General features: G+C 37.3%; 1 protein-coding gene across 3 annotated transcripts in view; it reads left to right on the top strand.

Moving 5' to 3' along the window:
- The window catches only part of Pcdh15 (protocadherin related 15), a 1,435,956-nt gene that overhangs the window by 1,091,184 nt on the left and 319,731 nt on the right, over positions 1–25,041 (top strand). For all 3 annotated transcript variants that reach the window (XM_042266444.2, XM_076556997.1, XM_076556998.1), the window contains 2 exons: positions 2,483–2,591; positions 14,903–15,015. In XM_042266444.2, coding sequence (XP_042122378.1) covers positions 2,483–2,591; positions 14,903–15,015 — 222 coding nt within the window. The remainder of the gene's footprint in view (positions 1–2,482; positions 2,592–14,902; positions 15,016–25,041) is intronic.

Genomic DNA, 25,041 nt, shown 5'->3' with positions numbered 1-25,041 from the left:
TGTTATTTTCAGTTTTTCTATTGTTTGTGTAACTTTAAATAATGTAATTAAATCTCCATCGCTCATTTCAACAAGTCTACATAATAATGAATGTGGATTTTAAATTACCTGATGAATTACCAAAACCAAACCTTATTCTGGTTTGGTAGCTTGGGGGTGCTAAAGGAACAAGAAGAGTAAAGGGGTTCAGAGGGAAATTTCTCTACTTGATACTCCAAGAGAATAGCTCAGATTCTAGTTTCTTACAAATTGTGAATAAGAAAATGGGTTTTGTCTCTCCAATAGTCAGAGATTTCTGAGAATTCCTGGGAATACCTGACTTTGGGACATAGGAATGGATTGTAGAGAATCATCAGCTTTTAGGAGCCTCCCTAGGTCTACTAGAATGATGTTTATGGAAAGCAACTGAAGAAGTAATTAGTGACATAACAGCAAAGTAGTTAAAGGATGAGTTAATGCTGAGGCAAGGTCTCTTCAGGTGTGACCAAAAGGTACTGTTCAACGCTTAACTAACCAAGATAGAACCTTGGACATTTTTCATTTTAGGGAAAAATACATTATTATATATGATATGAACTGACTATTGAAAAGTTACTATGTGAGAGAGGGGGATAGGAAAAGTGATGGAGACCAAAAATAAAGTACAGGGAGAGGAACAGTGGAAAGGAGGAAGGACGGAGGGGAGGACAGTGAGGAATTCTAGAAGGTTTTCTGTATGTATGATGGAGAGAAAAAGAGTAATCATCTGGATTTAATGAGACAATTTTTATTCTGAGGTGATATATCCATGGTTCTAAATCCACATTAAAAGAAGATATACAATGTTACTAAATTGGTCCTATCAGTGTCTCATTATTTATAGGAAAATATAGTGAAACCACTTAGAAAGCTTATCAACAATTATGCAGCCCCTGAGATTTATGTGAGGTACTAACAATCGCCCAATTATTATATTTCATCCCTATGATTTTAATGAAAAAGAATTGCCTGTGGTTATATAACATGATTGCTCATGTTAAACATAAGCAAACACCATGCAATGTCCCCTGAGAATTTAAACTACTGGATTTGCCTAACAGTACACAGCATGGTTCAGTGTTCTTCATTTCAGAATAAATCCCATAAAAGCATGTTGTAGTACTTTCTCAGACACTGAGGAAAAATTGATTTCCCTTTAGACTTACCATTTATATATTTTGTTTGGGAGTTGTACACCCTTAATGTTTCCTAAACTATGTTCTAAGAGCATTATTTCAAGGAGATATTAGTGGATGATTGCTTAATGTATGTAAAAAAATAGCGTTTTCTTTGTGTCACTATGAAAAGCAGCATAATTAATTCCCTGAGACCTCCAGGAAATATTATCTTTTCAACACTTTATCTACTATAGGGTTTCCCAAGCTGTTCTGCTGAGTAAGATTTCCATTGTTTTCCTCAGCATGCATGTCACCGTTTTCTCATTTTACTGGGCCATGTCTGCTCATGCATCTTCTACTGTAATGGCAGAGCTGAAAGGCGGCACACCAGACCTCTGACTACAAGAGCCTAAACTGATTGCTTGTTCCCTTTCAAAAAATAAGTGTTCCGATCCTCTTTTAAAGATTTATTTATTTTAATATTTATGTGTAATATGATGTTTGCCTACATGTATGTAGGCTACACCATGTTAAGCAGTGCCCATGAAGTTCAGAAGAGGGTGTTGGAAGCCTTGCAACTGGAATTATAGAGAGTTGTAAGCCACCACATGGCTTTTGGAAGCATAAGCAAGGTCCTCTGAAAGGAAAACCATGTGCCTAGCTCTGATTAATCTACCTATTCACCTTTCCCACACTAGTATGGCAATCTTAAAAGCTCAGTGGATACCACTGAACATGAAACTGAGAAACGCTGACTTAAAGGAATCCACTATCATCCTAAACAGAATCTTTTTAGGCCACTATCAATTAAATAAACACAACTGTAATGTGAACTTTATTTTAATTACATGAAACTTGAATGGTGTGGCTTCGGTTTCTTTTTAATTAAAAGATATTTTGAGTGATTTTTTTCTCAACTTCACTGTAATTATCAGGATAAAATAAATTATTTAAGAATGGAAGTATATAGAGTCTCAAATCTTTTCTAAAACAGAGAGAAGTCACATAAGGAGCTATTTCATGTCTTTGCATTTCACTTAAGTCTTCTAAGCACTTTAAGGCTATAATAATTTTTCTCCCCTAACTTCCTCCTGGGGGAATCCTTTAGATAAGGTTTTGTGCACAAAGCTACTAAGTGTTTTCATTTTGAATTTGAGAGACGCTCCTTTTCTCTTCAGACTTAGAATTAACTACTAGGAAAAGTACCAAATTGTAAGCCCATGCATTTGAGCTTCCCTGCCTGCTTAGTACATATCTAGTTGTCCAAATTCAAGGAAACATCCTGGTGTCAGCTTTCCCTGAAGTATGAGTGTGCAGCACAGCTAAACACTCTGATTTTCTTCCAGGAAGAACTGAACCCCATTTTGGTGACCCCACCTATCCAAGCCATTGATCAGGACCGAAACATCCAACCTCCATCAGATCGACCTGGCATCCTCTACTCCATCCTTGTCGGTTTGTATTTGCCAACATTTTATCCTGTTAGAAATCTGTGAACGAATTCCCTCAAATCATATCAAGCTCTTTCATAACAAGGCTTTTCTTATTGAAAGTTACATATATAAAACTAGATATAAATCTGAGTCTTCCTTCTTCCTGTTTCAGTAAAATGTTATAGAACTGACAATATTGCCTTTATAAAACAAACAAGATACAGATCAACTTTAAAGCATTCTGCAGTGATTTTTTTTTTTCAAAATCAAAGAAAGATGGGCTTTGTTGAAGCTCCTGGAAGAAGGGAAGGACTACCATCCCAAGAACATGATATGGATACCCAGGGCCCATTTCTGCTCTGAAAACAATGTTTGTGCTAATCCATCACTATACATGTTATCATTTGCAGAAGATGCAAAAATGAACTGATTTGACAAAACTGTTTTAAATTACATTGATAAAGCATAGATGTTTCTGGTTTCTCTGACTGATGGGCTCTGGAAAGACAGATGCATGGGAGAGACCAGTATCTCTAAACTGGGAATTGCTGATCTTAGAATGACCCCAGTAGAATCCAGCATTATCTTCTAGTCCCAGTCTCTGGCTTTGCCTCCAGCCTATGTGCTCACATGCACACACCACCATATTAGGCAGATTCTAGACAATTTCACACTGTCATAATTAGAAGTAGTATTTCTAAAATTTGGCCTGATGGTTCTATTTCAAGGCTTTATTCTTTAGAACAATGAATAAAACACAGGCCAAATGCAAAGGTCTAGCTATTAAATTATTATTATTTTTTAATTCTTATGAATATAAGTCATTTTAAGCCTATCGTCTTGTTATAAATAACAGGAAATATGAAATGTTTGATCCACCAATTGAAAAAAATTATGAAATATGTCCATCTGTACTGTAAATAGAGAGGTGAGAGGTAAATGCCCCAGAATAAAGAGAGTATATGTGGGTACAAAAGTATCAAAAGCAGAATTAAAATAGGAGGAAGAAGTAAACATTTCTAAAAGAGCTTCCCAGCTCTGGCTATAGCTATTTTAAGAGGAAAGTGGTGTCTTCAGGTGGAAACCAGTAGAACTATTTGCAATCAAAGTCCCACTGTAACTAAGTCAGTTCTCTGGTACCTTGAGGCCATTAGTGCCCATGATGTTCTAGTCAAGACTTTCTGCAAAGGAGATAGAAAAATACTGATGGATTGACAAAAAACAATGCGCAGGAATATCATCCAAACATCTGCAAAATCAATAACAAAAGACTTTAAAAAGTTGATATCAAACTCAACTTCTTTTAAAAGTTGAGTTTGATATCTCCTTAAGTGGGTTAATGTTTTTATGGGTGTAGACTCAAGCAGACTATTTAACTGGTGGTCTTCCCATGTGTAACAGTAGGGAGATGAATTTTAGTTGTACTTTGAAACGGGCTACAGGAAAAACATTCAAATCTAGATTTCTAGTAAGTACAAAGTTAAGATTTTCTGCTGAACTGAACTTTTCCATGAAATATGTGTGTATTTAGATATTTTTATTTGGTTTTACTTTGTATTCGTTATTTCGGTAATATGAAGTTATAATTCTGATTAAGCCTTTATGTGAAACTCAATGCTGAGTTGAAAGTTTAGATGAAAGTTCCGGTCACTTATGGATGGAATTAGGAAAGACAGTCCAGTAAGGACTTTTGGAGACTTAGCCCTCTCTGTGGTTGGATCACTGTCCCCAAAAGGCCACAATGCAAAGACTTAATGCCTAGGCCAGTGGTGCTGCAGGTGCTGTGTGCGTATGCAAAGTGGCCCAGTGGAGTCCACGGTCACCAGGGATGTGCACAGGAAGGAGACCAAGGGACCCTGGTTTGTCTTCTCTCTCTATCACTCACTCTGATTTGCAATTTCCATCTGCCATTCATACTAAGAGCCCGAGGCAATGGGCCCTGTGATCTTGGACTTGAACCTCTGTATCTGTGGAGTAATAAACTGCATTTTTTAAATAAGTAGTCTGTCTCGTTTTTTGTTTTTTTTTTTTTTTATCATAGCAACACAAAGCTGACTAATGTAACCCTCCAAAAACATTGGAGAGGTAAAGAAGAGGAAAGAAAAAAAGAAAGAAACCAACAAAAAGAAACAAAATGAATGGAAAAGGAAGCCCAAATCAACTTTATCAGAACTGAAAATTAATGAAGCTTCCCCAGTTCTCATTGGCTATACAAGCAAAGCAGCTAAACGTTGATAACAGCATGAGCTTTGCATTGTTTTTGTTCTTTAGACCCCACAGCCCGCTTGGCAGCCTGACTCCTCAATGTAGCCCATCGGCCCTTAAAATGGACAGAATAAAACAGGGGATCTCTCAGTGCCTCACTTACCAAAACTGTTAGTTTCTGACCTTTCTCAGGGTTCCCAGAAGCACCATCAGGAAGGGACCTCTCACGTCACCAAAGGCAGAATGGCTTCTCCCATGGGCATTTGTCAAAACACTTAAGGCAAATACTTTGCCTTTGTGGCTGCCTCTAATGTAATGGGGAATATTTAAGGAAATTTGTAAATTAGTAAAAGGTTTGGAAGGTAGAGAAAAGGATCCACTGAGATGTAAAAACTTCATCATGTCTGTTGGAATCTAGAACAACAGAAAGATTTATGCTGTGTGTACACACAGAAAAATTTTGGGAGGGCTTTAAACTCTGCCCTTCCTTGCTGACCTGAAAACCCCCCAAAACCAGTAATTGAGATAAGGGCTCTGCAGACAGAGAGTTGGACAACTAAGGATGCCACTCAGACAGAGAGCTCTTCTGGAAGAGCTAGAAAGCATGTTGGCTACAGTGTGTAAAACAAAACAAAACAGAGCACAGCCCCATGCAGTCATTCAGCCATCCAAATGACAGAGCACAGCCCTTACATAAAGCAGATATCACCACATACAGATATAGCTACACAGCCTGTACGACAAGCAGGACAGCAGCAGACCCTGACAAGAGCAATAGTATGACTTCTTCAGTTGTCACATAATAAAACTTAAAATGCTCAGATCTGAAGGAATCAAATTATTAAACTAGAGAGAATCGGTAAGTATGGATGTGATAGACAGAAAATTAAGACAAATTTTGTTTTCCTCAGGAAGACTAAACATTAGCCCACTGAACAAACACTTTCAGTCTCTGAATCAGTGTGTAAAAAGTTAAATGGAGCCACATACAGAGAGATAAAGGAAGGCAGAGGGATGACCCCTGAACAAATACAGAATAGCGACAGAGAAACAGATGACTTAAAAGGAACGGGAATAAAATTGAGAAGTATCCCTGAAATTTCAATAGTTTCAATAAGTTTCAATAATGGTTCTGAAGAGCACCTTCCACTGAAAAGAAAAAATGTAGCAGGATGTGAAGAGAGACCAGCTGATGTTCTGAAATCCAAATCAAACCGCAATCTATAGACCTCTCTACTTTCAAATTGCCGAAAACATAAAATAGTCTTCTCAAATTCACCTGGAGAGCTTGCTCTCCAGTGTAGACCATTCTGAACTGACAATAAGGCTGATTAAGTGGGAAATCATTGAAATTATACAAACTGTATTCTCTGACTATAGACAGACTTCATAGTACCCCAGACAAAACCTCAAAAACAAAACACCACCAAATTACCATCAACTTGATGTGCCAGATGTATTGAACCATCTCTATCCATTTCGATTTATTTTGATCATATAGGTCTTAACATCATATTAATAGCAACAGCTTACTTTGTCACCTCAAGGACAGTTTATGGAAGTTATCTAAAACCATTGCTTGTTGCAGACCTGGCCAGAGAGTGGGTGTTCTGTCTTCTAGAATCAATGAGACTCCCTTCAACACAGGACATTACATGGCGGTCACTAATCTTTGTACATAGATACACTGAATGGGAATGTTGAATTGATGTGTGGAGGTCATATAAAATGACTGTCAGTCACTTTCCCAACACTGCCAGTAAGATCAGTCTTGTAAGATAATTAACACCCATTATCAGGAGAAAGTGACAATTAAAATCTATTTATGCTGAAAACAAGCAAAAAGGCTTCAATGATTTATAGAAAGTATGTATAATGGTAATGAGACTTCCTTTGGATGGATTCCTTTCTATGGATAGCAATGGGTCTGAAACAGCAGGTTAATCACAAGTGACCATAAAAAGAGGCCTGCCAAACATCATACTAAGCTAAAAACCCACTGACAGAAATAGTCTGTGTATGTGAGAGTTTCTTGCTTCTAATTGTGTTCCTAAGTTTTTCCAAGTAGTATCTACCAAGCACTGTTTCAATGGCATCATTAACCCAGCATCATAAATTACAAATTAACTTCTAGTGGTGTGAAAGGCTACTGATTTTTGCTCTTGTAATAGACAGAACTATCAGTACTATGAAATATGTATGCACAGTAATTATGATACAAGTAATACATATTAAATATCATCTAGATATGTTATAACCTAAAATACAACATTTTAAAAGCTATTTTCTGGTTTCATCATGAAACTATGATATATAATAATATTTTAAATACCATGGCAACTAAAAGGTAGGTTTTATGAACTAATTAAGGATGAAAAAAGTAAAGCCAGAAACCTCAGTTTCAAATTTGTTTATAAATCTTCATGAACCCCCCCCAAAAAAAATCCCTAAAAATTTACTTTGTCACAGCAGGGTATAAAGTACAGTCACACTGGAGGAGACACAATAGTGTGTGGATTGTCATATATATGTCCATGGAAAACTTGAAGAAAATGTCTCAAGCCCAAGACATCCTGTGACATACTTCAGATCCCAGAATTATGAAGAGAGCACAGATTTTTTCATTGTTTTGTTTGTGTGTTTGTTTGTTTTTGTTGTTGTTTTACTGTGTTTTTACATGGTAGGAGACATCTTAGGGATGAGTCATCCCCTGTGTGTCGGTCTTTTAAACATTACATAATTTGCACAACATCCTCAAGGTGCATTTTGCTCACGCTTTTCCCTTCTCTATAATGTTGATCATTGGGGGAGATGAGCAAGGCATTAAAGGTAATAGGTATTATAAGAACTGGAACCCACGAGTAATTTGATGCAAATGTAGATTTTTTAAGTCCTACATAAAAATAATATTAAAATTTTCAAATTATTTTATTTACTGTAAAGGAGAAACCTTTGGTGGTAGCATGAGAGGATTGTAAACATTAAAGGAGTAGCCTTTGAAATTAACATCAGAGGAATGCAATATTAGTAGTGCTTGCTAAAGATTAAGGAAGACACGGATTCACTGGAGAAAATACAGAGCTTTGGAGATGTTTGTGGATGAGTAGCACGTCCAGACAGATGGAGAATTGTTGCTTGGACTTAACAGTACATTTTTCTATGATAAATGTAATAAAGCCCAGTGGTATGAGGAGACCTTGGTTTTGCACATGCACTTGTGTCCTTGGAGAATATGATGCTTCAATACCTTCATTTCTACAAGGCACTCAACATTCATGCACCACTGGAAAGGGTTCATAGACGATCAGTTGAAGAGAAATTACATATTGCAATTTCTTTTGTTTTTGGTGTATTCATTAGCAATATTTGACTGGTACTTATAAAATGAATCATTACTTATCTATAATGTTAGCTTTGGAAATTATCATTAATTTTCATGTCTTCATGACAGCAATAAACAAGGCTTTTTAAATTTCTGCATATATCAATCAGATTTATATATAGAGTGTATATGTATATATATGTAAATGTCCCTCATCATTATATTGGAAACACATCTTCAATATAATAAACCACAATGATAAATGATTTTTGATGGAAATCTGTCTGTTAAAACACAGACAAATGAATTTGTATTTATCTTGGAAGTAAAGTATTTAAATAGAAAGTTTCTTCCTCAGTTCAAGAAAATGTTCAGGACATATCAGAGGCAGGAATTTCAATAAAAGGCATTCAAGGACCTTTATTACAAGCACTTCATGTAACCAGAGGGCTATTAGCACTGTGCTCACAGTGAGGTGGGGTGGGGCTCTTATACAGCTCCATTAAGGATCCCAGGACATTGAGAAAGAACACAAAGCACAAAGTGACTCTGTGGAGACAGAAATTCCATAAGCAGCTCACATTTGCTCTCAGCAATGCCCAAAAACTGGGTTAGCAAACACAACTGAATACATATCATCTCATCTACATGTCTAAGACATAAAGTTATAGACCTCATCTTGCAAACAACAGAGGTCAAGTTTTAGTGGTCTTGCAGTTTTCTTAAATCCAGCAAAATTCTGACATAGAAACAGAAAGGATTAGTTTAATAGTATCAAAAAATAATGTGTTCTTCAAAGAATATTGTTAACTGTCTGACAAAGCAGGTGACAGAAAAAAAGATCTAGACTAGCAAAATGTATACATAACAGGAGGCTTTCCCTGGGAATGTAGAAGATGATAATGTAATAATAAAAAACAACTTAATTATAATTTGGCTAAAGTCTGAATAGACTTTATTTATCACAGAAAATCTATAACTATATGAAAGTATGTAAAAGTTCTTTTAGTTTATTCACCTTTAAAGAAAAGCAAATCAAAACTCAATGAATATGATTGCATACCTATTTGAATTGCCCGCATTTGAAAAATGACCTCTTCAGTTGCTAGCAAACACGTGGAGAATACAGAATTACTGTGCAATGCAATGCTGATGAGAATGTCAAAGGGTTCAGTTACCTTGGACAACTAGCATTTTCTTAAGAAGAGAAGCGTGGTCATAAATGAAAAAAAAAAACTGGTAACAGACACTTGTAACAATCGCTAATGCATCCTACTGAGTTGAAGAAGCCTGTTAATTATATGATTTCATCTAAATGGGTTCTTAGGAAGGTGGACCTAAGAGACAATGAGCAAATCTGGCTGCTGAGATAAGAATCTCATAGAGGGCACTTTGACCATAGCCTGTGTGAATCACCAATGAGGTAGTGATTGCACAACAAACCTATCTGAGACACTTAAACGGTGCTGCCTTAAACAGATAATAAACATTTAGACTCAACACCTGATAGGAGCTTGCTCTCTGGCTATTTATCCAAGATAAAAGAACATCAATGCTCATCAACTACTGACGTGCACATGAATGGTAAAGAAACTGCATCTGTGACTAAATGTTATTGGCATCCTCACAAACACAAGAATAGATAAAACATGGTGTATTGATAGAGCAGAAAAATTCCAACCCAATAAAAAGAAATGGCCTATAAATGCAGAAAAGAGTATGAATCACAAGGTTGCCATGATAAGAATAGGTGATACCACAAAAATAACACCTGCTGGCGAGAAGTTCAGAGTAGAGGAGGGCAGTCAGGAGCCATCGTGCAGTTATTCACAGGTGCATTGCATGAATAGTCATAGTGGTACGTGGATCAACATGAAATTATACTTCTAAACTATATAAAGTTTATGGTACAGTAATTATAGTTCTCTTATAGAAAACAAATTACATCCAACTTTGTAAAAATTATGGAGTGCTAATTTACCTTGACATTCCCTTTACAGAACTATAAGGGTAGAAATGCAGGGTTTTTGTGTGCATATACAACAATAAGAGTTTTCAAATACATGAGTTCTGTTGACTACAAAGAATTACATTCTGAAATTCACTATACTATAATGTTCATAATTTAACTGGTCTGGGATACAGCTTTCAAGTCTGCGTAAAATTTGGGCAATCAAAATTGTTTCTAGGCAGGAGTTTCATATGAGTATAAAAATTTGTGTACAATGGATAGACAAGCATTGTATTTTTACTTCTCCTTAGTAAAGCATCATATTTTAAGAAGTATAGAATATTAAACTGCCATAGCATTTGCTCTAGATCTCTATCTACACATATGATCCATTAGTATGTGCAATCACTTCTACAAATCTACCTTCTGTAACAATAGACCTAATGGTTTAATTCATTGACTGAGATTATATGACCTGACAGAAAAGATTTTGGGGTCTAGAAACAGATATTCTGTGGTAGAATCCTGGTTCATTCATTTTCCGGCTGTGAGAGCTGAAGGCATTTTCCCCTTAATCTCTCTTGAGGGTTCCTCTGTTCATAGAACCAATGATGACATCTTCCTCATAGAGCTGTTTGACACTTAGTTGAAGGAGAAGATTTATAAATAAAAAGATTACAATGTTTCCCCCACAATAAGCCCTGAGTTATCATCTAATAAATGTTTCTCTCCGGGGGCTAACCCCCTTTTCCTAGATCAACTGTGTTGTACATTCGTTCATATTCATGGCTCTCCTTCCAGCATATCCCAACTATATTCTCCTCTGAAGGGATGGCTGGTGAAACCAACAAAGCCAACTCTGAATTATACTGTACTTTACAGAAATTTCAATGGAAATATCTAAAAATATGAGAGAATAAAGATTTTTCATGTGCTATTACTTAAGAAATGATAAACAGCCGGGCGGTGGTGGCGCACGCCTTTAATCCCAGCACTCGGGAGGCAGAGGCAGGCGGATCTTTGTGAGTTCGAGGCCAGCCTAGGCTACCAAGTGAGTTCCAGGAAAGGCGCAAAGCTACACAAGAGAAACCCTGTCTCGAAAAAAACCAAAAAAAAAAAAAAAAAAAAAAAGAAATGATAAACAAAGGGAAGTTTTTATGTGTATATTCCCTTCCATTTTTCCAATTTATTATCATGAAGACATAGCTCTTCAATCCACAAATATCCATTGCAAATGTCTATAAAATAACTGCTTAAAAGTCTACTGTTCATCCCTATTTATTATAAGTTTCTCACAAACATACTTATCTTTACAGCTTTTTTTTTTTAAACTTTGTAAGTATGTCAGGCAGGGTGGTAAAGTTGCACATGTTTGCCTGTTACAAATAATATTTCTATTGAGTCATTTTAAATTTACACTGATTTTCTTCCAATCAATTTTTCCTTAGATGTGTTTACTGGAAACATAAATTGAAGGTTGTTGAGGGTCCCTGCTGAACACATTGTGCTCTCTTTGGCATGATTTTATATGGCCGCCTCTTAGATTTACTGTAAACAAGTGAAGGGTTTTGTTGCCTCTGCTGAAGCCATTTCCTAGCTGATGGGCAACCTCTTTTGTGTTATTATCCCAGAAAACCCAAGACTAAACATACATGGCACATAGATAAATATACACAAACACATAGACAGTGTTTTCTTACAGTTTTGGAGGTTAAGATCAAGGTTCCCATCTCTGGCTCTTGACAAAGTCCCCATCCTGTAAATGCAAGAGGACATCCTGACCTCCTTTTTGTTATTAGTAGGTTTTTTTTTGTTTTCCATTACCAGCTTGAATAAGTTCATAAAAAGAAATGTGTGCTCTCAATTATTTGGATTTCCAGTATAATTTTCTAGTTTTCAGGTGGTACCAACCATCCTCCTCCATAGTAAAATAATGTCTTAGTTAGGGTTTCTATTGCTGTGAAGAGACATCATGACCATAGCAACTCTTATAAAGGAAAATATTTAATTGGATGGCTTACAGGTTCAGAGGTTCAGTCCATTGTCATCATGGGAAGCATGATGGCATGCAGACAGACATAATGCCGAAGAAGGAGCTCTATGAAGAAGGAGAGTTCTACAGCTTGATCTGCAGGCAGCAGAAGGAGACACTGTGTGCCACACTGGGCATAACTTGAGTATATAAGACCTTAACACCCACTCCCACAGTGATACAGTTCTTCCAACAAAGCCACACCTACTCCAACAAGGCCACGCCTCCTAATAGTGCCACTCCCTTTGGGCCAAGCATTCGAACACATGAATCTATAGGGGCCATACCTATTCCAACCACCACAATGATCAATACAGCACTCTTGTTTTGAATGTTATGAAATTATGATAAATTTTAAAAATTTAAACATTAGATTTGTTTCAAGTCAGGATAGTTATTATTGATGCTCAAAGTATCTGACTTTCAGGAAAGAAATCTTTCTTACTGGCTCTTGAAATGTGGATGGCAGCTTAGGAGACTTGTAAATCATTCTTGCCACCTGTAGTGAAATAGTTCACAGTTCTTTTAAATTTCTGACATGGACCCAGAGTGAAAAATGCCCTTTAAAAACTTCAATTATTTGTGATACAAGTGATTTGTATCAAATCAAATACATTATATCAAATACAGTTGATACAATGACAACCAGACTACCAAGGGTGATCATTGTTCCCAAGTGGGTCATCATTTCAGTGTGCAAAGCCATGGAGTGTGCATTTCTCTTCCTAGAGCTAAACTATAACATGAGATTACCCATTTACTTCTAACTTAAGACTTGATGTAAATATTTTTATTTTACATTCAGTCTTACATTCATATCTCTTTTTTGGTATTTCTATTGGTTTTCAAGACTTTAAGTGCTAAAATTCAAATATCTCATATTTAATTATTTAACTTACTGTCAAATGCCCTCAGAGTTAGAATAAAACCATCAACCCTATCATCATGCTATGAGTACAATACATAGCTTCATTTCAATCTGTAACTCTTCTGTCTCAGCTATATTCACTGGGATAAGATAACAAATTGTTACCTTTTGAAGTTCTGGGATGTTTGTGCTTATAACACCAAATGAATTCACATTTAGATTGGCATTTCTGAAATATCTGTAAATTTATTTTGTTTTATAATTACATAGGACATAGATAGATGAAAGATAGATAGATAGATAGATAGATAGATAGATAGATAGATAGATAGATAGATAGATAGATGATAGATAAATATAGATAGATAGATAGATAGAAGACAGATACAGAAATATAGATATATGTCCAAAATTAAACGTTATTAAGAGAGTCTGACTTCTATGCCACCCTGACATTTATTGCTTCACTGTCTCTCTCTTACATTATAAATTTTTAATATTATGATTTTTCCATTTAAATATAATATGTATTCCTTTTTAGTGGGCCAATTTCCTAAGTTCAGTTTTACTCATCTAAAGATAGCTACATTGATAGTTAAAGAAATGTGTTCTAAATATATATGTATGAGTAGATGCATGGATGTATATAGTATTCATTCAAAGATATAGTGCCACTTATTTATCCAGATAACTAATATAGATTTTAGATGGTTATTTATGATAACAGTGGTATTCTAACATTGTTGAGTGGAGGATGTGTATAGTCAGTGGCAGAGTACTGATCATGAATAAGGCTGTAGGACACAACCCTGAGGCTATTACAAAGAAGATAAACCTAGCTTTGGTGCAGATCTACAGACTGATCAAGCCAAGTTCTTCGGAGGTTTTGCAACACTCTTTACTAATGCAACATTTTTCCAAAAATGAGAGATGGAATCTTAATGCAACTGAATTTTTATTTGTGTTCTTAAGTCCAGAGGAAGCCATCTACGGGTGTGACTAATATCACACTATTTTCCTTCTATGTGCTCTGTATAATCTCTCTCAGCCCATTTCAACTCATTCCTGTAGATTTTTCCTATAAATAAATCTCTCTATAGCCGTAAGTATAATTACTTACCATGGCTGAAATTAGTAATTATAAATCTCTTTGTATTCAGAATATTTAATCTCTCAAATTTTCAAGTCCTCATTACAAGTATAAATTATTGACCGGGTCACTGATGGTTACTGACATGTTTAATCATTAATGTGATATGATTTTACTTTTACATCTGACTACTCTGACCTGATATTTCTTTTCTTCGGGAAACAAGAATATTCTAACATACAGGGAAAGATGATATAGGAAATAAGAAAATTTGCAGGAACAAATATATTACAATGTACTAAAATGCCTGCATTTAAGAAATATACACCTTAAAAAACAAATCCATTTAAATTTTCAGTGGTTGGCATAATTAGCTGAATTTATCTTAAAAAATAGCAAACAAAAAAAAATCTTCCCTGCTGCAGAACATGTTTATGATAGTTCGTAGGCATCTTGATATTTGGTTTAAATTGCTAGTCTTTATTTATTATAAGATATGTTGAAAAACCATGCAGGGTATAATTAAGATTTATGTACCATTAAAATATAATTTTATAATCCAGAATTTGCTTTTCCCTTACTTAATGTCTCTTTTCATATAATGAGTTTCCAAATTAATTAAAGAGCTCTAAAAAAAAATCCAGAAAACCATCCAAACAAATATCTTCCCTTTCTCTAACTCATAAGCTAATTAATTATATATCACATTTGCATCTGCTCTCCCTAGACTGGATAATTTAGAAACTTAATTTGCTAATGAAATTGTAACTATGTTGCTCAGTTACTGAAGGAAAAGAGATGACTCAGACCAGCGAGCTGAGTTGCCTTTTGTGCTCAGTACTGAACAGTGTCTCTTGTCTCTCAGGCACCCCGGAGGATTACCCTCGCTTCTTTCACATGCATCCCAGGACTGCAGAGCTCACTCTTCTGGAGCCAGTCAACAGAGACTTCCACCAGAAATTTGATTTGGTTATTAAGGTAAATTAAACTAAGACCTTATTTCCTTGTAGTTATGATATGCTGACCAAATGAACATATGGAGGCTACTGTAGACCTCATTTTAAAATTGAGAATGAATATGAACCACAATAGCCAATTTTTTTGCCTATAAACATTGGAATTTTTCTCATATGTATAGTAATATTCAATATATCTATGTAATAAATTCATTGGTCAGAGGTACATAGTTTAAATAACAAATTATACTTTATCTTTCAGCATTAATTTTTTTATAAAATAACTTTTGGACATGAAAGATAAACAATGACAACGTTAGAATGTGTTTTAAATATTCTTTACTTTAATATTATTATTTTGGTGCTGTTGCTTTTTTTAGCATATATTAAAAGTACTTGTTCCCCCTGAGATTTTTTTAAATGTATGCCTAACTATTTTCTTTATGTTGAATGATAAACCTAGTACTGAAAGAAAATTTAAAGCTGGGATGATCTACTTGACATTAAAATAATATCATTTTAAAGGAACAGTAAATAAGTATAAATTAATAATAATATCAATTATATTATAAGGAAGCTACAGAAGAAGTACTGTGAAAACTAGTTAATCCTGACTTCACTAGAAAGTTGAGATTTAAGATTTCAGTTGACACTGAAGGAAGAGTGAGAATTTGCTGAGTAGAAATAAATATTGAATGAGGATAACTGTAAGTTGAGACAAGACAACAATAAACCCTGAATTAATCTAATATGCATTACAAGATATTTCACACACACATACACACACACACACACACACACACACACACACACACACACACACACCACAATTGAAATAATTAAAAAGATCAGTGCTGTGACATTAGCTCGGTGGTAGAACATTTGCCAGGCAGGCATTAAGCCCTGGTTTCACTCTCCAGAACCACATACATAAATTACCTAATTAAACGAAAAATTTAAATAAAAAGGAAGTGAAGAAAGGAGGCTTGCTGAGTAGGTGCACTGGGAATGTTGATTTTTTTACTTCTTCATTGGCTGGCTGCTGCCATCTGGTTGGCGTCTTATTTGCTCCACTGTGGGTGGGCTGTGAAGTTCAGTGTCAGTAGCTATCATGAGACACATGGCTAATAGTGACTGGGCAGAAGTGAGACTGGCTTTGGTTTTATTTAAAACAAACAGGCTCTTTTCACTGCACAGACTGTGTGTGTGCTTATCTGGATTAACTAGAGGTAAGTCCAACTTGAAATACTGTTATGTCAATGCATTTACTTTTAGTTCTTAGTATGGAATAGCTTCTAGCATCACATTATATTATGTGTAATTGGTCATGTGTTTATTTAGTTATGCTTTGTCCTTGGATAATTGGTAGTGTAGATGTAGGTGCATCTCCATCAGTCTAGATTTTATCTGCTGACAGATAGCAGATAAAAGAAGACCCAACAACCAAAAGAGACTATTTCAATTATCTGGAGTTTCAAATATTTTCTGAAGATTACCCCCAAGCTTAATGTTGCTGGGTCAAGAGGTTTTGGCCAACAAATGAAAGCAAAAATGTGTTTCTAATAGAAAAGTTTGAGGCATAATGTAGCTGACTATAAGCAGTCAACAGAAAAATTAGGGAGAGCACCTTTTGGGTGGCTACAGGCCCCTTAGATATCACTCAGCAAAGACACACTACTGTCCTCCTTTGTACAAAGGGTCACACATGAAGTCATACACATCTTTCACTGACTTGTGATTATCATGGGACAGCATAGACGTCAAGCAACATCCATTGCCTATGTCCTTCTCCCTGGGTCCCATGATGCTGACCTTTGTCTAAGTATTATTTCCATACTTCATTTATAACATGAAATCAGTGTCCCTTACTACCCATATCATGTCTGAGGGCAGTGTAACAATCCATCAGTTACAGAAAAAAATCAATTAGAAATGGGAACAAATAATTGTTTATGATTTAAGAGCACTTTATACTATTAACCAATGTTTTTGCAGATATTTCTAGATCCAAATTGCCATGACCTAAAGGTACCACAAGAGGACCATGAGCAAAAGTATCAATTGAAACAATGACAATGGGCCACATACCCAGGAGTAGCTGAACATCCGGGCATTCTTCAAAATGCCACAGTCCCACAGTTCTCCTCAGTAGTAAATATTTCATTATCTTTACTTTGTCCTACATTAGTGTTTTGTCTTTCACTGGCTATGGGAGTGTTTTGGTGCTGTTGTTGGAATTTGATCCAATTCCTGTTTGGGAAACTGAGAAAAATAAAATATGGCAGTGTCCACCTCCAGACTGAAGAAGTATTCTGCCTTTAGAAGTGACATGACACACTGACTAACAGCTGGTTTGTATCATAAACCAGAGATTTCTCACCTTTCCTTCTTGCTGTTTCTGCCAGTGATTTATTCTGCATGCTGAAAAGTAAACATGTAAAGACGAAGCCGGGAAGACAAAATTGGATAATTAGAAACTTTAGCCTAGTCAACAACCCAAGCACTTTGGACTGAAAAAGAAGGGGGTACTTCATTGCAAAACACGTGTCCAGCCTTTAGTTAGCTGCCTTCATCTGAGGATACTGAGAAGGTGATGCACATTGAGAAGAAGGATCAGTCATTTGCTTCATGCCAGAATTATCCCACTTATGGACAAGGTCCTTGAATAATTGTCCATAACACATATGCACTATCAAGAACATCTCAGTTTGGATTATGAAGTATCTGATCCTCCCACACGGTCCTCCCAAAAGCAACTATAAATTTCCTGTGAGGCAGCAACACAAAAACATATTCCAGATGTGAGATGACAGTGAGTTTAATGCAGTACCTTAACCAAGTACCTTAACACGTCTCAGAAAATTCCCTTTCATTAGTATAGTATATTTAAAGTAGTGTTTGTATGCCGGGCATCTAAGACAAAGCAAAACCTTGAATTATTAAAACAGATCAAATGAGTAAATTATTAATAATCCATTGTCCCTAGGTTCCTTAGAGGATAATTGCATTTCATCTAAATCCTTTTGATTAAAAGCCTTTATTAAACTCTGATTAAGCAAGGGCCACAGTGAAACTGCTAACAAAGCATTATGGTGCCTCCAGCTTCCTGATGCCACTCGGTGGCTTGCTCATGTGTCTGGCAACCACATCCTAGTTTGTTTTCCTTCCAGGCCACAGGCATACTATACTATCCTGTAATATATTGCTATGCTTATATCCTGTATATATTGCTATGCTTATATCCTGTAATATATTGCTATGCTTATATCCTGTATATATTGCTATGCTTATATCCTGTAATATATTGCTATGCTTATATCCTGTATATATTGCTATGCTGGCAGGATCTGAGGCCCCAATGAAGAGAACCACAGAGACCTAAATGTATCATGCTACTCTGGTTTCCCTCTCCTTGAAGTTTACCTCCTTTTTCAGGCCAGAGGTCTAAGGGACAGCATAAAACAATTGCATACGCATATGGAAGAAGCCTCCTCACAGCCTGTTTGTCTATACCCTGGCAATATTTCTCCATATTAAATGTATCTCTTTGATCTCTTGCCCTTTTCACATGAGGGATGGTAATAATTTTCTTTTTAATGGTTTTATATTGTACTTCTATCATTTTTAAGTATGTATATGTGGGGAGGTTATGTTTGTACATGTGAGTCCAGGTGCCTGAAGAGACCTGAGGTATCAGTTTCCCCTACAGAAGCAGTTATATGCAGGTATATAAGCCACCTAGTGCCAGTACTGGGACTCGAACTCAGGTCCTCATCTTCTGGAAGAGCAGAGTCTGTTCTTGGCCCTTGAGCCATCTCTCCATTCCTGCTCAAATATAATTTACATTGTGCCTCCTGCTTACCATTACCTACATAGAACCCTTAGTAAAAGTCAAATGCATGATGATGCATAGTTTAAACTGTTTATGACTGTTGTGAACAGACACATTCCTTTCTAAAGAAAATGTAACTATTTGAAATAAGAGATGACACTGAAATTCAAATTAGTGATATGTTAGTTCCCACATGCCACCAGTCCTAGTCAAATGTTTACCTTGAGCACTATGAGAGTTACACATGATAAATGGCTGTTTTTAAGAACACAGCCTCTTTAACTCCTGGCCCTCTGTGTATCACTAAAGCTTCACCTCTAGATTCAATATTTTAAAAATAGGCAGTATTTCTTAGTTTCCGGTTCCCAGCATCCTTTGAGTACTGATTAAGGTACCTGACATCTCCCAGACAGATGTGTACAAAGGCACAAGACAATCTCAAATACATTTTCCTTCTGATGGCTACAATAATATTTCTAATTATCACCTGGAAAACTACGGCCGGATTATATAATGGTGTCAAGTTAATTATGCAACCAACTTTGGACATTCTCTTGAATAGCTGTCTTCTCTTGACTTTTCTATGAATCACTAGTCACCGAAGCCAGGCATTCTTATCTTCTTGCAAGTTGTCTCTGCTTGTTTCTATGCAGCCCCTCATATAACCTGCCCTGATGCTTGAATAATTTCCCCAGCCTCAGGTGCTCTTAATCATCAGTTCACATCTCACATTATAGGCTGGTGCGCTCTGTCTCCTCTCCTCTCCTCTCCTCTCCTCTCCTCTCCTCTCCTCTCCTCTCCTCTCCTCTCCTCTCCTCTCCTCTCCTCTCCTCTCCTCTCTCTCTTTCTCAAACCTTAGCTGCTTTCCCAGGCACCCCATCAAACTTGTCACATCGCCCATTGAGTTTCTTTCGAGTCACCACAGACATGCCCCTCTGCATGTTGCTCTCTAACCTCTCTAGCATCCCCCCTTCCCACCCAGCCTCCTGTGGTTTCTAACACAGATGTGAAGGATTACAGGTAACAAGGTCACAGAAGGCAGCCTGTCACTTGTCATCCATCATAGTTTCTCAGTGTACAAAGATGGAATCTCCATGGAAATGAATGAGATGTCTGTAATGTGTAATGTTGCCAGTGTATAGTACAGAGAGTTGAGAAGGGAGAGAGAGAGAGAGAGAGAGAGAGAGAGAGAGAGAGAGAGAGAGAGAGAGAGAGAGAGAGAGAGAGAGAAAGAAATAAGATCATCATCAACCTTTCCTTTTTGGAAGAGTAAACAGGAGCCTTCAGTAACAAAAGGTTAGAACAAAACAAACAAATAAAATATTGTCCATGGCTGCCTTTCCCCAGCTACAGTCAAGTTGCATGCCATCGAATAGTGATCATATTCCCCCAGGGTGCTGGAAATATTTTTGCTATGTATGTTGCTGGAGGGCTTCTCTCCAGGTTCCACCAAGCCCCGCAGTCCCACAATCCACGTATAAAATAATCACTCAGATGCTTATATTACTTATAAACTGTATGGCCATGGCAGGCTCCTTGCTAACTGTTTTTTTTTATCTTAAATTAATCCATTTTTATAAATCTATACCTTGCCACGTGGCTGGTGGCTTACCGGCGTCTTCATATGTTGCTTATCCTGGCAGTGGCTGCAGTGTCTCTCCCTCCTTCTTCCTGTTTCCCCAATTCTCCTCTCTCCTTGTCCCGCCTATACTTCCTGTCTGGTCACTAGCCATCAGTGTTTTATTTATATAGAGTGATATCCACAGCATATGTAATCTTGAACCTGTTCTCTTCCCACTTCCCCTCCCCTTCTCCCCGACCCCAATCTTGTCCTTTCTTCCTTTCTTTCTTTTTCTAGTTATCAAGAGCGTTCTATTAGCTAGGATGTACATGAACCACATAGCCAGGAGATTTGTACCAAATCTTGGTCCATCTAGTTCTCACTACCAAGGGCCGGCATCAGAGGTGTGTGCTGCCACATCTGGCTAGTACTCTGATTCTTCTATATTCCCCTTGAACAATGAACATCCACAAAGTATGTTCTAGTGAGCTGCTATCATTACCACCGTCTGTCCCAAACCCTCACAAACCAATGGTCACAAGCACCCTCTCCCTCACTCTGCAGAGGCTGACATGAGAGTGACATGGGTAAGCTCTGCTGAGCTCGCTTTGTCATTAGAGATCTGCAACATCTTGTGACATCACACAGTGAGAAAGGCATAATAGGGCTACTTGGGGTCATTTTTTTAAGAGTTGGTTATCTGTATGTATGCCACATATGTATAGGTATCTATGGATGCCAGAAGAGGCTCTCAGACCCCTGTAGTTGGAGTTGCATGTAGTTGAGAGCTTCACACTGTGATACTGAGAACCAAATGTGGGTCCTCTGAAAGCACAGGAAGGCTTCTTCACCACTCAGCCATCTCTCCTGTCCCCAAGGTGCTTTTTTTTTAAAGGACACTAATCCCATCTATGAACACTCAACCCCTATAAACTAATATCTCTCAAGGTCCCACCTCCTGACACCTTCCCTTAGAGGCTGGGAACACATTGACTCAGGGAAGCACAGACATTCAAGTCATTATCTACCATACTTCACACCATCAAATTAGTAAAGAATTAAATCCATCACCCTGCTCCAGTCAAGGTCTGTAAGATGAAATTAATGCCTTTTTCTATTTCCCATAGAGATTTCAGGCCCGAGGTGCCATTCACAATGTGTTACAATCCTTCCTTGGGTTTATTTAAAAAAAAAAAAAAACTTTCTGAAGTCCATTGGCCCATTAGACAAAGTAGTAAATGTTCAACTTCTTTTGAATGCTTTTATTTAGTATGCTACCACATGAAATGTAGTTTTTAAATATTTAACAATAATATTTTGTTCTTTTGTATCATCCTGGCTGATGTCTAATAGGACAAATGCATCGACTCCTTCTGATTCTGTGTATAAGTAGGAGGAGTGAATGGACATGTGACATCTCATACCACTGTTCATCAAGAAGAGAGAATGAACCCAGAAATAAATGGTAGATGAATGCAGTGGCCATTGAAATGCATGTTGACAAAATACACACAGAGGCAAGAGTTTACTCAGTCACTGCCTTTCTCACAAGTTGACCTACCACTGCTTGGGGAAAGAGAAGACATTTATATAATGCCTTTATGGACAATTAATTCTAGTATGTCCTCTCTGTAGGTACAGATCACTTTGAGGAAAAAGCACCAAGTCCAACTCCCCTGGGTGTTCAGATGAAAGCAGCATTTCAGTTGCTGTAGAAGCCCTCTACTTGACCCAATCCACATTAGACCACCCAGCCCCACACTCCACACCCTACCTACCCCCCGACTCAATGCCCCACATGAACTTCCTCAGTCCCCCATTCCATGTCCCACACGAACCACCACAGACTCCACTCCACTCCCCACAAGAACTTCACGATTCCATACTCCATTGCCCATAGGAACCACCCAAGACCCTACTCTACACCCCACGTGAGCTAGACAAGCCTTTCCCTCACTCCCCTGCATGAACCACCCCAACCCTCACCCCACTTCTTCACATAAGCTACCCCAAACTCATGCCATTCTACTACATGGACCACCGTAGTCCCCCACTGTTCTTCTCCCACATGAATGACTCAGACATCCACTCCAGCTCTCACCTAAACTACCCCTGCTCTCATTCCCCTTCCCTCACATGAACAGCCAACCCCCACCCTCACTCTACTTCCCGCCCATGAATCACCCCAAGCCCCATACTCCACTTCCCACTAATGAACTTCCCCATCCCCCACTCTACTGTGCCCAAACAGGTGGGTTTTTTTATGTGATTCTTGGATTTTTCACAGAAATATTAACATGAATATTGGAAAACCTCTGGGCCAAATAAAGCTTTTGTTTTTCTCAAGAACAGAGGAGAGAAATAGTAGCCTCTGCTACCCACCTACCAGTCCGTTCTTGCATCAATACTTTTACATTGTTGGTCCTTAACATTCATGTAATGCAAAGTAGGATGTTTATCAACCAGTTTAGAAAAGGCACTTGGCTGTTATTTTCTAAAAGTCAAGGCTACTTTGGCAATGGGAACAAATGCCTCCCAGAACCCCACTGTCATGGCAGTGTTAAGGGGAATGCAAAATGCAGAGCTATCTCAAGTTGTGTAACACCCTTTTCAAAGCTGTGGTCTTCCCAGGAGTGACTGCATCTGTCTTCTTCAAACTGCTGAAAATAGCCGGCATACTTGCATCAGTTTGTATTTTAAAGTCTAAACAAAAGGAAATGATTTTATTACTGAGAAGTGCACAAGGGCTTTGAAGATTTCTATCTCCATTGTAATAAGTTACAAACATATGAGCAACTTGAAACAAAAATAAAATATACTTCATTATATTAAAATAATCCCTAACTGGAAAGTCTGTTGATTTTTATCATGTTGTCATAGTAGAAGGCCTTCTGAGGGTATGCTTCCTGTATTCTATGTGGTAAAGATATCTCTCTTTGTCAAAGGGAAATATGTTTATTCCTATGAGAAATGAGTTCTTTGGATTTATAACCCTGTAGACAGATCAATTTTACTGTACACAATACAATTCTGTGTATTTTGTTTGTGCCATCTATTATATATTTTGTGAGTTCCTGAAGATTTCTAGTAACTTTACTTCTAAACTACTGGTTGTGGTGGTAATTTTTAGCCTTCTGAATGATGTTCTATAGGCTTGAATGCAGAATAATTTATGCATATTCAGGGAGCAATAGGCTATACTTAATAATATTATTAATTAGTTATTAATATTATTATGATCTTTGACCAGGAAGCATAGCCTTCCTGTAAGCCATCTCTCTCTACGAGATGTCTGAATTTCAGCCCAAATTGAAATAGGAGACATTGCTCAAATGAGAGAGAATACCAGGATATTAGAAATATATGTGGGGAGATAAGTAAAATGGAGTGGGAGGGGGCACTTAAAATCAGGCATTGGGGAAAGGGTAACAATACAAAAGGAGAAGGGAAGAGGATAAAATAACACTAAGGATAAGAAAACCCCATAAGGAATCACTGTTTATTTACCTAAAATTACATACAATACGCATAAGTCAATGTGTATACATATGTAGTTTGATGAAGTTATACCTCTTGGGCTGACAGTGCTCTCCACAAGAGTCATAGACTATATATCAAAACCCCTAATATCAGGCATAAGAAACCACCTTTCAAATTGTTGGTCAGAGGAGTCAATGGCCCCCATCCCAAAAAATATAAGTTATTGCTGTTACCACTGGTTGCTTCCCAAAGGTCTAAGGTGTGTCCCTGTAGCTGAAGTTACTATGTATTTCCAACACAAGACCTGAGCTAGATCTGACTTAAACACCTCATCCCTGAGGGAGAACTAGTTCTCATGGTACAAGGGAGGTTTCTAAAGGAAGGAAGAAACAAATAGTCCTACCCAGTACTAATCTCTATTAACCACAGGAAAAAAGTCAACATGGCATGATAACCCTGAGGGTGCAATATTGGCACCCATGTCATGGCAGTAAACAATAGCTCTATAATTGGACTTAAATTCTGCTCAATAAGCAGAAAATCATGTCTGATACTAGAAACATAGCCAATTACCTAAGGCTAGTGAGCTCACGGATCTTAGAAAACTACCTACTACCCCCACTTACTAAATCAGCATGACACCTAAATGCATTCTGAATATTTATTCTTATACCCACAGATAATGCAGCCTCCCCCCAACCAAAGAAGCTTCTCTTTGCAATACAAGGAGATTACAGAAAACCAGAACTGCCCCAAAGCAGAGAACATGTGATAGGAGGGATCTCAGCCCCAGTGGATACATCTGTAATGTAACTCCTAAACCTTAGGCCCAGGGAACTTTTTAGCAGAAGATATTAGAGCCAGAGCACAAGGACAATTGTAATATGAATGTGTCTCCTAGAAATGACAGGAAAGATACACCAATGATACTTTAAACCATATGGCTATCTAACTAAGACCCAACTGACATGCTAACCTAGATGGAGGAAATTCCATGGGGCCCTTTTCCTAGACAGCGAAATACAGGCAACTAAGAAATACTGAGAACAGGAGAAATTATCTTCTACAAGGATGAGCCCAGTAACTGGTTATTTAATGCCAAGTGGTCAGCCTGAAATCATATACACAAATTATACTCAGTGGACTAAGTGGGTTATATGTTTATATTTACAGAT

This window comes from Peromyscus maniculatus, chromosome 21, assembly GCF_049852395.1.
Source record: "Peromyscus maniculatus bairdii isolate BWxNUB_F1_BW_parent chromosome 21, HU_Pman_BW_mat_3.1, whole genome shotgun sequence".
Lineage (NCBI taxonomy): Eukaryota > Metazoa > Chordata > Mammalia > Rodentia > Cricetidae > Peromyscus > Peromyscus maniculatus.
This window is presented reverse-complemented; position numbering and strand designations above follow the sequence as displayed.